This window comes from Emys orbicularis, chromosome 4, assembly GCF_028017835.1.
Source record: "Emys orbicularis isolate rEmyOrb1 chromosome 4, rEmyOrb1.hap1, whole genome shotgun sequence".
NCBI classification, from domain to species: domain Eukaryota; kingdom Metazoa; phylum Chordata; order Testudines; family Emydidae; genus Emys; species Emys orbicularis.
Window position 1 is genome coordinate 87,830,038 of NC_088686.1, and position 16,306 is coordinate 87,846,343.

General features: G+C 41.4%; 1 protein-coding gene across 3 annotated transcripts in view; it reads left to right on the plus strand.

The window, feature by feature from the left end:
• The window catches only part of NAV2 (neuron navigator 2), a 354,629-nt gene that overhangs the window by 112,776 nt on the left and 225,547 nt on the right, over window positions 1–16,306 (plus strand). For all 3 annotated transcript variants that reach the window (XM_065404227.1, XM_065404228.1, XM_065404229.1), the window contains exon 2: window positions 6,923–7,040. In XM_065404227.1, coding sequence (XP_065260299.1) covers window positions 6,923–7,040 — 118 coding nt within the window. The remainder of the gene's footprint in view (window positions 1–6,922; window positions 7,041–16,306) is intronic.

The following is a 16,306-nucleotide window of genomic DNA, read 5'->3' on the forward strand; positions in this document are numbered from 1 at the left end:
AGGTGGCTATGAACCCCTTTTGCACATGACCACGTTTTGCCTACACTGGGGTCTGGCAGAATCCTATTATACTAGCTCTAACTTACAGCAGCTTCCCTGTTGCTGTCAATGGGATGCTCCATAGCCCATAATCCTAGACATGAACAATATGGTGGTCACCCCTCCTTCCCCCCTGATACCCCCTTACACCAGAGGCTGTGAGGGAGGGCAGTATAGGGCTGGACCTATGCAGCTCCTCCTGCACATAGGAATTTTCTCCTGGGAGCCCCTATACATAGGGCTCTGTGTAAATCACAATTTTTTAAAAAGAAAATTCACAACAGGGTAAAAGGAGTATTCAATTTCATAGACTATGCATGAAATTAATTTTAGAACTAAATCATTTTCAAGGAATATGCAAAGAATTAATTTCACAATTAAATTTAATCAATTTTACAACTAAAATCGTTAGTAAACACAAACATATGTAGTCCACTAAATGTTGAGCTATTTCTGTTTCTAGTTTTTAATTAAAGTTTAAGTATCATTAGTTGGTTTACTTGTTCCTCTTTGTCTCTGCGCAGTAAGAATCGCCCATATGCCAAAACACGACGCTTGGCATCCGTAGAGTCAGGGACAACAGACAAATATCACTTGGCCAGTTTCGCAATGTTGGGAAAGCGTGGTTCTGAAAACTTTCGTAAAGCAGTTAGTGAAAGGTCACTGCTGCATTCCTTTGCACAAAACCAGTAGCCTTCTAATTCAGTTTTCCAGCTCCTGTTGAAACAAGGTATGGAATCCAGTGGGAAGGCATCCAAGTTTAATGTACATGCTTGAATGGGATCAAATACTGTACCGCTTCAAGGAACCAAAGTGCTGGCTCAGTGAAACAGGGTTTTCTTTCACTCGTATCAGAGAGATAATAGTTTGAAAACTTATCTGCAATTTCAATAAAAGTTTTAATAGATTGGTTTTGAATCCCTGCTGTGTTACTCACATTTATATGCTTGATAAATGTTAATTAAGTCAACTTTGTTTTTTATTTTAAGCTTGACGAACACGAATCTCATGTCTTTCAAACAATTTGATTAAATTAACAAACTCTTTGTCATACCTCGCGATTAAGTTGAGCTGTAAAATTTCTGAATTGTCCAACAGATGTTTCAACTCCTTCAGTTTCTGTGTTTGGTGTAATTTTCATTTCCTCCTCCACAAAACTTGAGTAAAAAGTAATGTAGTATGCATGGTATTCAATAGCAGCATACCAGCTTCCCCATCTCACCTAAGAGGGCAATTTCACATAAAGATTTGATCCCACCGCCTGGACTATGATTTGGTGATACTCTTTAAAATGCTATTTTCTGCTTGCACGATGTTTAAAAAAACGTTTTGACTGTTGCTGTTAGCTTGTTAATGTCTGGGAAATTGTCAGGCATTGCCTCCTGGTAGTCAGGCCTAGTGATTGGAGCAGAGATCAAAGCTGAGTGGTCAGAGCCCAAGGACAAGCCAAGTCAATACTGTAGCCAGAGTCCAGGTGCATACCAGGAGTCAAAGCCACGTGGTCAGAGTCCGAGGGTCCAGAGAGGGTCAGGAAGTGGAGGCAACCTGGAGCGGGTCAGTAACAGGGTAGGGCAAGGACAAGACTGGAACAGTCTCTGGTAAGGCTGGGGCAGGAACAGGATCAAGAGCAGGCTGAGGGTTTTGAGAATTTGATACTGTGAGGCAGCAGAAAGGTTCCAGGATGGATAGTGCTGTTGCACAGAGTGAGCTGCAGCCCTGCAGGGTTGAGGAAATACCTGAGCTGGAGGGTCATCTGACCTAACCTCTGCTCCTGGATAGGGGGCTGCCCTATGCTTGAAGGCTGAGTCACTGCAGGCTCTGTGGGAAGAGTAAGTTAGTGGTTTATTTGGTGACTCTGCACAGCTCTGTTGGAGGAGCATCTATTGAGTGAGCAGTCCCTGGTTTGGCTGTGGGTTTGCCTCACCAATTGGTCCTCCAGATGTCAGTAGCAAAACTGTGAGAACTGCAGGTGGACTGAACTGTTAGCCAGTAATCTCTTAAACACTTGACTGTAAGCTTTTGAGGTAAAAAAGAAATGCATTGATATTATCAATATCCACCCTAAAGGTATTCAAACACTTTACAATAGTGCAGTGTGCAGTAGTGTTGTAATTAACAGCCTGTAAGTAAATTGTATCAGGGAGGACAGCTTTCATTTCCAAGTCAGATGCATTGTCACCATTTAAGTCTTTCTAAACAAATAAAATCTGTTAAACATACTGATCTTGGCATCAGTCAATTTGTCAGTGACCAAGGAGGAGTAACCTGACTGCTCCACCAATTACACAATCTGCTGCTTGTCCATGCAGCAGCTTTAGGTAACTGTTCACGTTTCAGCTGATTTAGGGTTGCCAACTTTCTAATCGCACAAAACTGAACACCCTAGCCCCGCCCCTTTCCTGAGACACCCCCCCCCCGCTCACTAAATTCCCCCTCCCTCGGTGACTTGCTCTCCCCCACCCTCACTCACTTTCACTGGGCGGGGGCATGGGGTTGGAGGGAATGAGGGCTCTAATTGGAGGTGCGGGCTCCAGCGTGGGACCAGAAATGGGGGGTTCAGAGTGCAGGAGGAGGTGAGGGTTCCGGCTGGGGGTGCAGGCTCTGGGGTGGGGCTGGGGATGAGAGGTTTGGGGTGTAGGAGGGGGCTCCAGGCTGCGGGGTGGGGCTGAGGGATTCAGAATGTGGGAGGGGACTGCTGGTTGATGCAGGGGGTTGGGGTGCAGGAGGTGAGGGGTTCAGGGTGTGGGAGGGGGTCTGGGCTGGAGCAAGGGTTGGAGTGCAGGGGGAGTGAGGGCTGGGGGTGCAGGCTCTGGGTTTGGGAGGGCTCAGGGCTGGTGGTTGGGGTGCAGGGTGGGGTACAGGCTCTAGGCTGGGGGTGCAGGCTCTGGGCTGAGGCCAGGGATGATGGGTTTGGGGTGCAGGAGGGGACTCCAGTTTTGGGGGCGGGGCTCAGGGCTGGGGTTGGGATGTGAGATTACCTCTGGCGGCTCTCGGTCTGTGGGGCTAAGGCAGGCTGCCTGTCTGTCCTGGCTCCGTGCTGCACCCTGGAAGTGGCCAGCAAGTTCGGCTCCTGGGAGGGAAGGAGGCTCCATGGCGTGCGCTGCTCTCGCCTGCAGGCACCACCACCCAAGCTCCTATTGGCCGGGAACTGTGGCCAATGGGAGCTGCGGTGGCAGCGCCTGCGGACGGAGCAGCGTGCAGAGCCGCCTGGCCACACCTCTGCATAGGAGCTGGAGGAAATGCCACTGCTTCCGGGAGCTTCTTAAGGTAAGCGCTGCCCGGAGCCTGCACTCCTGCCCCCACACCCCAACCCCCTGCCCCACCCCAGAGCCCCTTGTTCCCACCCCAGAGCCCCTTCCTGCACCCCAGAGCCTTACCTCCACCACGCCCCAACCGCCCTGATCCCCCTACTGCCCACCGAACCCCTCATCCCCAGCCCGGAGCTCCCTCCTACACCCCAAACCCCTCATCCCCAGCCTCACCCCAGAGCCCGCACCCCCCGCCAGAGCCTTCACACACACCTCGCACCCCACCCCCCTGCCTCAACCCGGAGCCCCCTCCGATACTCTGAACCCCTCGACTCCATCCCCCCAGTCCAGAGCCACCTCCTGCACCCCAAACCCTCCAGAGCCTGCACCTCCAGCCGGAGCCTTCATCCCCTCCTGCATCCCAACCCACTGCCTCAGCCTGGAGCCGCCTCCCACACCCTGAACTCCTCATTTCTGGCCCCATCCCGGAACCCTCACCCCCTCCCGTACCCCAACCACTTGAGTCAGCCTGGTGAAAATGAGTGAGCGAGCGACAGGGGTGGGGATGGAGAGAGCGGGGGCGGAGCCTCAGAGGAGGGTCAGGGTCAAGGCGAGGGTGTTCGGTTTTGTGCGAGTAGAAAGTTGTCAACATTATTGCAGTCTGTTTCCAACCTAGATTGTGTTTAGGGATCAACAGCACTCTATGCTGCATGTTCACACAGCACTCTCTTCTTCTGCATGCACACAGCACTCTTATGCTGCACGTGCAGGAGGATAGTGCACACAGGTATGAAGCAGCTGAGCTGTACAGTTTGCTAAGGTGATTATTTTGTATGAAATACTTTATTATACACATTTTACTTTTTTATAAGAAATTTGAAAAAAAATCATGATTTGGGGATATTTTCCTGATTTCCATGCACTCAGTGAACTTGTGAACCCATACACCATTGGCATTAGCATGTAAGGGCCAGAATCTGTCCCCAAAAGTGTTTGAGTGCTGTTATTCTAAAGAAAGAACTGATCTTAATATAGAAATGGGGCCTTTACAGATATTTTTTAACATGACTCTTTAAAAAAAAAAAAAAAAAGTCTCTCATGTTTCCTTGTTTGGAATGAGAACAAACAGACTTTACAGAGGTCTGGTTCCCTTTTGACCCTGTTTTAATTTAGTATAGTAACAGCTGGTACGGTTCTCTCTCCATGAATGAATACTTCCTGAGCTACCAATGCCAATCATTAGTACAGTGTTTCAGGAAGAAGGAACCAAATTAATAGTGGGGATGAACATTGTAAACTGTGGGGTTTGTTTATGAAGATTCTGAAATTAAATTGAATTCTACCGTAAATAGATAACCAACTGTGCAACATTAATACAGATGTCCCAGATTACCTGGCCGTGAGTCTAGCAGCTATGTATATGGAGTACTCTATCCGCTAGCTTGATATTATCTGTTTGTTTGTGTCTTTGAGCATCCTTAAATTTATATGAAAGACAGTCTTTATTTTACAGGCAGGTAGAAATCAGCATTTCTACCCTGCCAATCTCCAAATATGGAAGTAATTATCCTGATTCTCACTTATATTTGTGTAAAACTGGCATAAGTGAGGAGATTCTGGCTCCACACAAATCTCTAAAAGCTCTGCCATTGTTTAGCATTACTGTCATTTAGGCCGCCATGTTTTACACTAGTGAGCTTACTGCAGCACAGCTGTACCGATTCAGCTGTGCTGCTGTAAGATCTTTCGTGTAGCCGCTCTATCTTTCGTGTAGCCGCTCATAGCCGCTGTAGCTATGTCGGAAGGAGAAACTCTTCAGCCGACATAGCGTTGTGCACACAGCCAGTGAAACTTATGTCGCTCAGGTGTGTTTTTTCCAAATCCCTGAGCAACATAAATGTTTGCGACATATGGTAGTGTAGATATGCCCTGAGAGTCATTTGGTTTTGGTGGTCAGGCACATGCCCTAGTTTATATAAGATTCAGCTCACGGTTTTTGGTCCTCTTGGGTTTACTTTTTCAGATGTTACCTGACTGTAGTCTTTGTGAGTTCATAAATTCATTTACTTTACCCAGGAGTCCTCAGGGTTCATTTTGAGATATCAAAGTTTCATCCTAGCATTTTCAGGGACTTCAAAACCAACAGGTTCAAAAGAGAAAGATGGTGGCTACTCCTCATCTGGTACAGGAGTTGGTTCTACAAGTGTCTGGACTCCTCCCGCTCCAAAGAACTGTAAAAGAATCATGGGCCTCCTTTACAAAACTCTAGGCATTGGGCTGAATTCTTTGACTACTGCTGAGGGAATAAAGCAGGAGATAAAATCTCTCACAGAATATATGTAAGGCAGGGATGTGTTAAACTAGCAGTATTGGAACTCTTTCGTTTTTGACACTATAGACATTCACTGAAATAGGATGACTGTGTCTTTTAATAGGCTGGATACCCTTGAGAGTAAAGTTGGAATTTAAGGTTGACTTGAAAAAGAAAAAAACAAAGGACAAAGTTCAGATGTCTAGATTTTTTGGCTTTATTCGTTTTGAGTTGAGATAGATCATAGACGGTGCGTTTCTCTTTAATTTTGTCCTGTATGGGAACAGGGAACAATATTGGGCTCATCAATGGAAGTTCCTTAATAGGTTTTTCTTCTTTTTGATAATGCACTCTGAAAAGGTTATGTGTTTTGACAAATAAGTTATGTATCCTGAATACTGTATTTACTATTGTTAAAAGCAATATAGTCTGTGATGAGTAAAACGTGGCCCATAAATAAAAATATATTTAAAGTCTTGTGGTTTAATTGCTTGATTAATACTTGCTTAGATTTCAGATAGAGATTTATTTTAAAGGAAGTAACTGTAATTACAAATCTGTAAGGGAATTTAAAATCAGTCTAATGGACATAGTAGATCCCATGCACGAGGACTTATTAGAGCAGTTAGATCTCATGCATCAGAGCTTATTAGTTAACATTTAAAAGGAACTTCATCCTGAAAATCACGCCATAGAAATTTTCCTTAGAAATGAATCTTTAAGGTTTCTCAATAACAGAAAAGGAATGGCAGAGGGAAAACACAAAATACTGAGTTTGAAAATAGAAACCAATTCCATAACCTTGTCAGTGCTGCAAAACGTTTAGTTCCATGTCTGATACTCCATTCATGCCATAGCATGTTTAGAAGCATGCTATAGTTCAGGGGTTCTCAAACTAGGGGGTCACGAGCTATCAGCTTCCCCCCCAAACCCCGCTTTGCCTCCAGCATTTATAATGGTATTAAATCTATTTAAATTTTTTTTTAATTCATAAGGGGGGTCGCACTCAGAGGCTTGCTATGTAAAAGGGGTCACCAGTACAGAAGCTTGAGAACCACTGCTGTAGTTTTTTCCTGAGCTCTGATGTCAGATTTCTCAATAGAAAAAAGCCATACCCCATAGTATGCAGAATACTTGATCTGCACAATACTTTGAATTGTAATGGTGCTAAATTGTTTCAAACAGCTCACAAGCAGGGATCTTCTGTCCAAGGTCTGAAAATGTGAGAGGTGGTTGTGCATGGCCTAAGAGATGGGATTCTCATTTTTAAGTTTGATCAAATACCTAAAATTTAGTTTTTATCTATTTCTTTTCCTCCTAATAGATTTACACGGATTGGGCTAATCACTATCTCGCAAAATCTGGTCACAAACGATTGATCAAGGACCTACAGCAAGATGTGACTGATGGAGTCTTACTGGCTGAAATCATCCAGGTTGTAGGTGAGTGAGTTTCTCTTTTTGTGCCATGTATACGCCTATTTTGTCAGAGCCAGAGCTTGTTTTTTCACATAAATATGGGAAAAAGAAATAGAAACCATATGGAATTAAGATAATAATTCTGCCTCTCAGGCTTTGATAATTAATTTGATAAAGCTTTATGTTTGGGGATTGTGGAAAAATATTTGATCTTGATAAGATCTCCTGACATAGCATTATCACCCAGGACAGCTGAAGGGAAAAAGCAGTTGATGAGCTTTTTTTCTGTTGGGTGACTTGTGACCTTGCTTGTTATCTTTTTGTTATCTTTGTTCCTGTTACCTTTGTTAGACTGGTCTGGAAATAATTCACCAAGACAATGGTGTGTTATATTAAATCTGCCACTTCTGGTTGGATCTGAAAAATTCCAGTGTGCAATTAGGATTAGGGAAGGACATGATTAGTATATGGAAGAAAAGAAACCCTTAACAATCTGTTTTAAAATAAGGAAGCTCATTTGTTGTCAGGATGGCCCCAGGCGCTAAAGGGACTGATGCCAATGGGAGTTGAAGGTTCAGGTTGGGCCCTGTGCAGGGCTCCACATTCCCCCAGTTCCAGGTTCTTCATTAGTTCCTTTAGAGACTCATCCATCTGGTATTTAGGCTATCACAAAACACATGGATGGAGCTATGGAGAATGACAGAATCAGGAAGCCCATTAATAGGAATTAGAATGACTGTTATTGACAACAAGACTGACAGACTTGAGATGCAAATGAAGAAGACAGTAGTGAAGTAACTAGACACCAAAGCTTGTATAGTTATTTCTGTTACAAATGCTGTGCAAAAGAATTAGAGCCCTGAGTTAAGTTTATGAATGTATGGGTCAGATATTCAGCTGACATAAATTGCCATAGTTTCTATTGACTCCAACTGAGCTAAATTGATTTTTACCAGATGAAGATCTGGCCCATACATACTGAACAAACAACATATTCATTGCTGTCTGAGTATAGCACTCTGAAAACTATCCATGTAACTACATAGGTATAAAAATTTCACATGAATTACTTGTGTATCTGTGTATAACAAAACTCCATCCAATATCTATGTAACTGTGTATACCAACACAAATATTTTAATGGGGAGATTTTCAGAGGCATAAGGTGGAGGAAGGCACCCATCTCCAGTTGACTTTCAGTGGGAGTTGGGCACCTAGCTGCCTTTTGTGCTTTTTTAAAATCTATCCCTACATACATACAGTTACATATATGTAACATTGCTGCACAAATTCCTTGAGTAGAAACATGCATATAAGAACACTACCAAAAACAGTGTACCTACCTGTATCAAATACTTGTATGCATATTTCCATGTGTACCTACTTGTGAATGCTCCCATATGTTTCAAAATATGTCCTGTGGAAAATATTCAAAAGAGTTATTGTTTACTAAAATGTTTGATTTAATTCATCTTTGCATTTTTTCTGCTTTTTCTCATTGCTGTTTTAGTGTTTGGATTTAGCGTTTTAAGACACAGCTGTGAAAGGTTAATACCTAAGGTGAAGGATTTTCTTTTTCATAATTTTTTTCCAAACAAAAGAAAATCCATGTTTAAACACACAAATTCCACTTTAATCCCCCAAATTGGCACTGAAAGGGAAATATTCATTTGCATCCCTTATGCACTGGCCTTAGGCAAACTGCATCTCATTGTCACATTAGAAGTGGTAACTTCCACACATGGAAACAGCTTCAACTGCAGCTATAAAACCATGACCTATCCTCATAAATAAGGATTTGTACTATGAAAGCTTCTGAATGGTAATTTCTTTTCCCCTTCTGCATGCAGTGCTCTCTGGTGTGTGTGTGGGGGGGGAGGGTACGAGAAAGCAGCAGTACCATAGAGACATCCCTGTTCTTTTATGGGCATTGGTGGTGTATTTAGAGATTATCCCAGGTTAACAAAACCTTTTCAAGTGAATTTGTTGATTATGAACATTCCTTTTGGTCACTGCATGAGTTTTGTATTCAAGACTTCAGTGCTAACAGTGATCTGCAAAGGGAAATATGTTTGCGCCTTTTTATGAAGAACGAAGAAGAGCTTTTGAAAGGTTTTCTGTTCTCTTCTGAATTCTCTTTTCTGCCTTTTTGTTTTAAACATTAGAAATGCAGGCCTTGTCTTCCCTTTTTTCCCCTAGGAGATCCTGTAGATGATTAGAGAACTGGTAGGATTATGCCATCAGAGATGCCATGCAGTTAAACCTGATTAATTAAGAAGGGATGTAATTTTTATTCTGCTTCAAACTCTTAGTTTTTTGTCAACATCAGTTTAGCTCAAATGCCTAAATAGCACAGCTGAGAGAAGCGGTCATTGTTAAGGATATAACACCTCTGCCCTTTTGGGTAAGGGCTCAGAAAGCTCATGATTTACAATGAATCCTCCAGCAAAACGAGAGAAAAAACACGCTTGACATGTCTGATATTTCTAAGGAAAAACAAGCAGAACAAATCCTAAAAAAATATTTGAAGCCTTTGTTAAACTTCATAAGGAAGGGAAAAGTGCAGAAGTGCCTTTTAAGACCTTATAAAATCTGAACTGTGTATTCTTCTTGTTGAGATAGTTTGCCAAACTACCAGCTCTCCTTAACAGGTGTAGATTTTCTTCCTGTGGCACCTTTTCCTACAGTTCTCCAAGTTGGTTAAAATCTTCTTTTTTGAAGTCTACTATCCTTTTTCTGCTCCTCTCACGCCTTCCTTTCCTTAGAGTTGTGAAATCTATCATTTCATGATCACTTTCATCCAAATAGCCTTCAACCTTCAGATTCACTACCAATTCTCCCCTCTCTCCCTCCATTAGTCAGAATCAAGACTAAAATATTTGCCCCCCAGTTACTTCCTCCACCATCTGAAACAAGAAGTTGTCCCCACTACATTCCAAGAAACATCCTATTAGTGAGATTATCTTTTTGCATGGTGAACACCCTGGAGACAGTCAACTGTCACCACACATCAGGGCCATCAGAGTGAATTATTATCGAGGTTTACAAGGTCCAGCACTCCCTCGTTCTGTGTACATTCCTGTCATTCAAAACCAGATGTATATTTCTGGAAAGAAAAGAAATCTGATTTAGGAATTTATAACTTGGTAACTTTCATTCACTTTTTATTATAACTTGGCATCCATATTTTGAAACAATGGGCAATTCTAAAAATATTTGAAACCTGGTAGGGATAAATTTGACACCTAAGAGCATAGAGATATAATCTTCAGATTTAACTACTAGCAATATTGTACTTGAATTATTTTGTGTGTTGTACAGTGACAGTTTGTCATAATATTCTCAAGTCAATGGGGAACTTTATTGACAAAATGCTAGGTTATTTTGGTTCAAAGCTTGCAAAGATTTACACATCTGTGTAACTTCATGTATATGCATAATCCCACTGCAGTCAATGGGACTGCTCCCATGTGTTACTGCTCGCAGAACCTGGATGTCAGATTGTAAACTTTTTGGGTCAGGGAATGTGTCTTAAGGGGGCAGGACTTACAAACAGTGAAATGCCATTGCATAGAGTGCTAAGCCTTTCTTCACTTGGCCAACTAATGGTACTGGTACTCTGAAAGGTGGAATATATACTGTAGTGTTACACTGGTATGGGAGCACAGAGTTAAGATGTACATTGGCACAGATGATTTTGACATTGTGAATAAACCAACACACTGAATGCATGTCTATACACACACAAATACAAAGTGATATCAAATCTAAATGGCAAAGAATCACACCCGAGACACTGAACTTAAAAAACTGAACTGTCAATCAAACTTTTGGCTTTTGTTTTGACTGAAGTTTTTACTGAGAGATCAGTGGAGCTGCCAACATAACCAAAATGAGCTTTCTCCTCCTCAACTCTTGGCCAACCATTTTTAAAAAATTAGATACAACAACCATTGAACTATTTAAAAATGGATCAATTTAGGTGTTTCAGGGTAATTATGATTCACCTGTGATAGGGGAGGAGCTTCAAGAGACTCTTAACACTACATACCTGGGAAAAGCTCCAAGGGGAAAAGAGAGAGTTTTCCTGTGGATTTTCATCTGAGGCTGTATTGGGGGGGACTGCCAATTTCTTCTGTTTATCGAATCCAGCATTTTTTAAGAAGAATGTAATATGATATTCCAAAAGTTACAAATGTAGGGACTGATGGAACAGAAATTAAAGTCCTTTAATTTGGGTACTGGAAAGGATTAAGTTGTTTGCTAAACCGTAGCTAGCTTGAAAGATTCTGTGTTATATTCTTGCGCTACACTGCAGTACTTATAAATCTCTTTTGTTTCCATGATTGAAAGTCTGTGTTAAGATGACAGATTTCTACTACCATACTCAGTAAGTGGAGCACTTCAATTGACAAAAGTATGCTCTACACTTACAAAGATGGGTCACTTACCCTTGTTGGCTTTGTATCAGCATTTTCTATAATATACTTTCACTTTGTACATTTTGTAGTACACTCTCTCAATCTTCTATAGAGATCTAAGTATTCGGGGTCTGCTCCCATTGAAGTCAATGGGAACTTTGTCATTGACTTTAATGGGAGCAGCATCAGACACTCAGTCTACTTTTAGAAAGCCATTTATTTAATAGCACAGAGTTCCTAGTATCTTAGTTTTCTTGATTGAACGCAATTGCAGTACTATTTTCCAAGCCTGGTAATCTTCATAAATAATGGACAGTAATGTCCTATTTTGCCAAACTGCTGCCTCTGTCACATTACTGATCTCTCAGTTAACACTGTTGCTTACTAACGGCTTGTCTGTTCCTGGAATTATTTAGGAATGACTATTCAGGAATTTTCACCTGGAAGTACGTCAAATTAAACTAGAAAAAAACTCTCTTATTCCAGATTAAGAGTGTCCAAACACGGAGTTAATCTGGAATGGTTGTCCGCTTTAAATACACAACCTCTTTTATTTCAGAATAACTTTCATGTGTAGAAAAGCCTTTATTACTCTCACCTTTGGGCCAGAAGGTTGTGGGTTTATGTTCCAAATCTGCATCTGGACTCATATACAGTCAGGACATGCCAGAATCGCAATTTATCCTGTGGATGAGACATTAAGCAAAGATTTCTTCTGCTTGGGTCTGGATAGCTGTCCAAGTAAAAGTTTTAGCACTTTATGAACTGTATTGGCCAACATCCTTTTACTCGGGAAAAATTATTGTAAGGTCCAAAGATGTGGCTGAGGCATTGATTAATGCTTAATAGCTTTGTAACAAAGCTGTTTGTAACAAAGAATTTAACTCATTGTACAGTGTGTTGAGCTACTTTTTGTATAAAAGGTTCTATATATCCACCCATGTTCTGCTCTGCATGGTCCTTATCCAAGGCAGTTTAGAATCATTCCTATCATAACTTTTCATGTAGTGTATCGAGTGCCATTTGTTGAGGATTTTTATTTTTGTGGGGAATGCATATCTATATCTGGGACACCAGCAGCTGCCTGACCAACAGATTTAAAGAACACTTTACAGTACGTTGTGGTAGAGACCCTCTTTCCCCCTCATGTTTCCATATACTTTTGACTCTAATAACCTGTCTCACAGTATTATAATGCACGTGCCACAGAAGAAATAAAACCAAACCTTCCTTTAGGTTCCCTTCTCTCTCCTTTGATTCAGATTCTATCTATGAAAAAATGGTTATTTCTGTTCATACTACTTTTATCACTGAGTTAAGCTGCTTTTGCTATGTCTAGCTTAATAAAGGGGAAGAGAGAAGTCATCAGACATCCTCAGTGTATGCATCAAAAGTGGCAAAAGTTTGGAAACATTTAAAAATCTCAGGGTGAAATTTATTTCACTCACATAAAACCAGAGTAATCTGACTGTACATGGGTAAAGTGCCATGGGGGAAATGGTGAAATATCTCTCCAGCCTTGGAGCTGTACTGCTATAAGCCCATAGTGTACAATGTTGGTTTTAGAATAATTTTAGGCCAGGCTAATGATACAGAAACCCATTCTGTGCAGGGAAGAGCCTAGGAAGATAATCAAAGCTTGATGGGGCTGCAGTAAATAAGGGTTAACGGGAAAGACCCATGTAGTCCGGATTCTGAGGTTGCAGAATTTGCAATGGAGTTTACTTCCTGCTGAGAACTGTGCTCCAGAATCTGATTGTTTCAAGCTCTTATGGTTGCAGAGAGAAACTCAAAATTGTGAATTGTGTAAGTGATGCAGTGTCATCTGCATGAGTCTGCAGAGAGCCATATTCAACTGTTCTCTAGGCAAACAGAAAGATAGGGGTTGAAGTTCAGCCAGGCTGCAATCAAAGACCACTACAACTACTGCTGAGCAAGCTGCAAGTATGACCCTTTGCCATTTCTTCTAGCAGCTCTCTCTTCCATCTGCTATCCCTAGCCACCTGGAACCACTGGGTGGTGTGGACCATGCTATGGGAGTTGAGGCCAGGGAGTGGAGCAGGAGAGAATGGTGGTGGTGGAAAAACTATCCTTGAAAATAACCACTGACAAATTTTGGGGCAGTGAGTATTTCCAGCTATGCTCTATAGTTGTGTGTGCTTGTGGCTAGAGGGGAATGGAATGGAATACATTAACGTTGCTGTGGATTATAGAAGTTGCTGCCACAGAGTTTAGGGGTTGTTGGTAGGGCATTTGGTCCCATTCTGCTACAGAGTACACAGAATCCTGTTTATGGGAGAGCCCTGAGCCTAATCTAGTTCTTTTTTTCTGTAGCCCAAAGATTTCCTCACAGAAGATATGTGACCACCAACTCCAATTCTTTCTTCTAGTTTATAATGTATTGATACCTGTCCCATGATACCAAATCAGCAATATATACTCCTGTGCTTTAAAGGTGCCAAATTCACAAAGCAGAAGAGAATTATGAGACAAATTAGCTGAGAGAGAATTTAAACAGTAAAAATGTGAATAAAATTAAGAACTATTTAAGAACGTTTTCTTAGATGCCCAAAGAAAGCACAGGGTCACAATTGGGAGAAAGCTACACTGGTTAAAAAACCTGCCTGGCTTAGAGGAGAAGTGAACAAAGCTATAAAAATATTTTTAAAAACACAACAATCTATAACAAATTGGAAAAAGGGGACATTGATAGCAATGAATATAAATTAGAAACTAGAAATTATAGAAAATTGATAAGGGAAGCAAAAGGACACTAGGAGATGTCGATGGCCAGCAGAGTAAAGGACAATAAGAAGGAGTATTTTAAGCATACTGGGAACAAAAGGAGTTCTAGCAATGGTATTGGTCCAAATGGTAGAATTGTCAATAATAATGCAAAAATGCTGAAGTCACTGTGGTCAGATGTTTGGCTGCGTGTGTATGTTTTCCCTGTGTGCTGTCCCAGCTCTACACAGACAGTTGGCAGAGCAGACCTTGAGCGAACCACCCAATGACTACAAGATCCATTAAGGTACGAAGGCATCCAGCCAGGTTTATTGTTGAGGAAGCACGGTAATAGCACCTGGCAGATTCCATGAGCTATTAAGACATGTATACCCATGACAATGGATGCAGCTCAGTCAATGGCGGGACTTTCCACTGCCCCCTAGGCTAGCCAAAGATACTCCCTCTGAGATACATTTTTATACCCTGATATAAACAAGTTACGTACTGTCATCTGACCTTATCTTTTAGGAGGGGTCAGTGTGTTTCTGTTATCCTTGGGGAACATCCTTGATATCAGGATGTTCTGGTACCACTTGATATCAGGATGTGTTTGCGTGAGTACTCTGTGCTTAGCACTTTTTTAGGAATGTGTATTTCTGCAATATAAGCCCTGTTCTTGCCAGATTCTGTGAGCAGGTTCTGCCTCATACCAGATCTCTGATACAGGGCTTATGTCTCAGGCTCTCTTCCTACTACAGTCATCAGTAAATATTTCCATTTTGTGTTTGGAGGAAACAAAAAACGAAACAAAAAAACAAAAAACAGCCACCCCAAAAACCAAAAACACTACAGTTGATATATGGATAGATGATGATGAAATACTTTCCATTCCAACAGTAATTCAGGAGGATGTTAAACGGATGTAGCTACTAAAGTTAGACATCATCAAATCTGTGGATCTGAATAATTTGCATCCAAGAGTTTTGAAAGAGCTGGCTGAGGACTGCTTATATTACTTTATCAATAAATCTTGGAACACTGGGGAAGTTGCAGAGGACCGTGAGAATGCTAATGTACAAAATTTGCAAAAATATAAACAGGATTACCTGAGTAATTATAGGCCTGTCAGCCAGACATCAATACCAAACAAAATAATGGAACAGCTGATATCGGACTCTATTATTAAAGAATTTTAAAAGGGTAATATAATTAATGCTAATAACATGAGTTTATGGAAAATATATCTCATCGAACTAACTCAATATCATTTTTATGACATTATAAATTTGGTTGATAAAGGTAATAGTGTTGATACAATAGACTTTGGTAAGGCATTTGACTTGGTACCACATAACATTTTGATTAAGAAACTAGATACAAAATCCACATGGCACACGTTAAATCGATTAAAAACTGACAAGTCTCAAAATATAATTGTAAATGGGGAATCATCATCAAGTGGGTATGTTTCTAGTGGGATTTTGGCACAGATTGATTCTTGGCCCTATGCTGTTTAACACTTGTCTTGGAAGAAATCATAAAATCATCACGGACAAAATTTGCAGATGACCAAAAGAGTGGGCGAGTGGTCAATAAAGAGGAGAGGTCCCGGATACATAGCAATCTGAATTGCTAAGTAAACTGGGCACAAGGAAACAACTTGCATTTCAATACGGTAAAGATGTAAATCTAGGAGAAAAGAATGCAGCGATACTTACAGGATGGGGGATTATATCCTGGGAAGCAGTGATTTTGAAAAAGACTTGTGCGGGGGGGTCATGGTGGATAATTAGCTGAACATGAGCTTGCAGGGTGACAGAGGCCTAAAGAGCTAATGTGCTCCTTGGATGTATAAACAGAAGAATATGGAATAGGAGCAAAGGGGATATATATTATCTTTGTATTTGGCATTGGTGCAACTGCTACAGGAATACTGTGTCCATTTCTGGTGTCCACACTTCAAAAGGGTTATTCCTAAATTGGAGAGGGTCAGAAAAGTGCCGTGAGAATGATTAAAGGATTGGAGAATGTGCCTTATAGTGGTAGATGCCAGGAGCTCAGTCTATTAGTTTATCAACGAGAAGGTTAAGGGGTGACTTGATCACAGTCAGCACCTACGTGGGGAATAGAATTTTGATGATA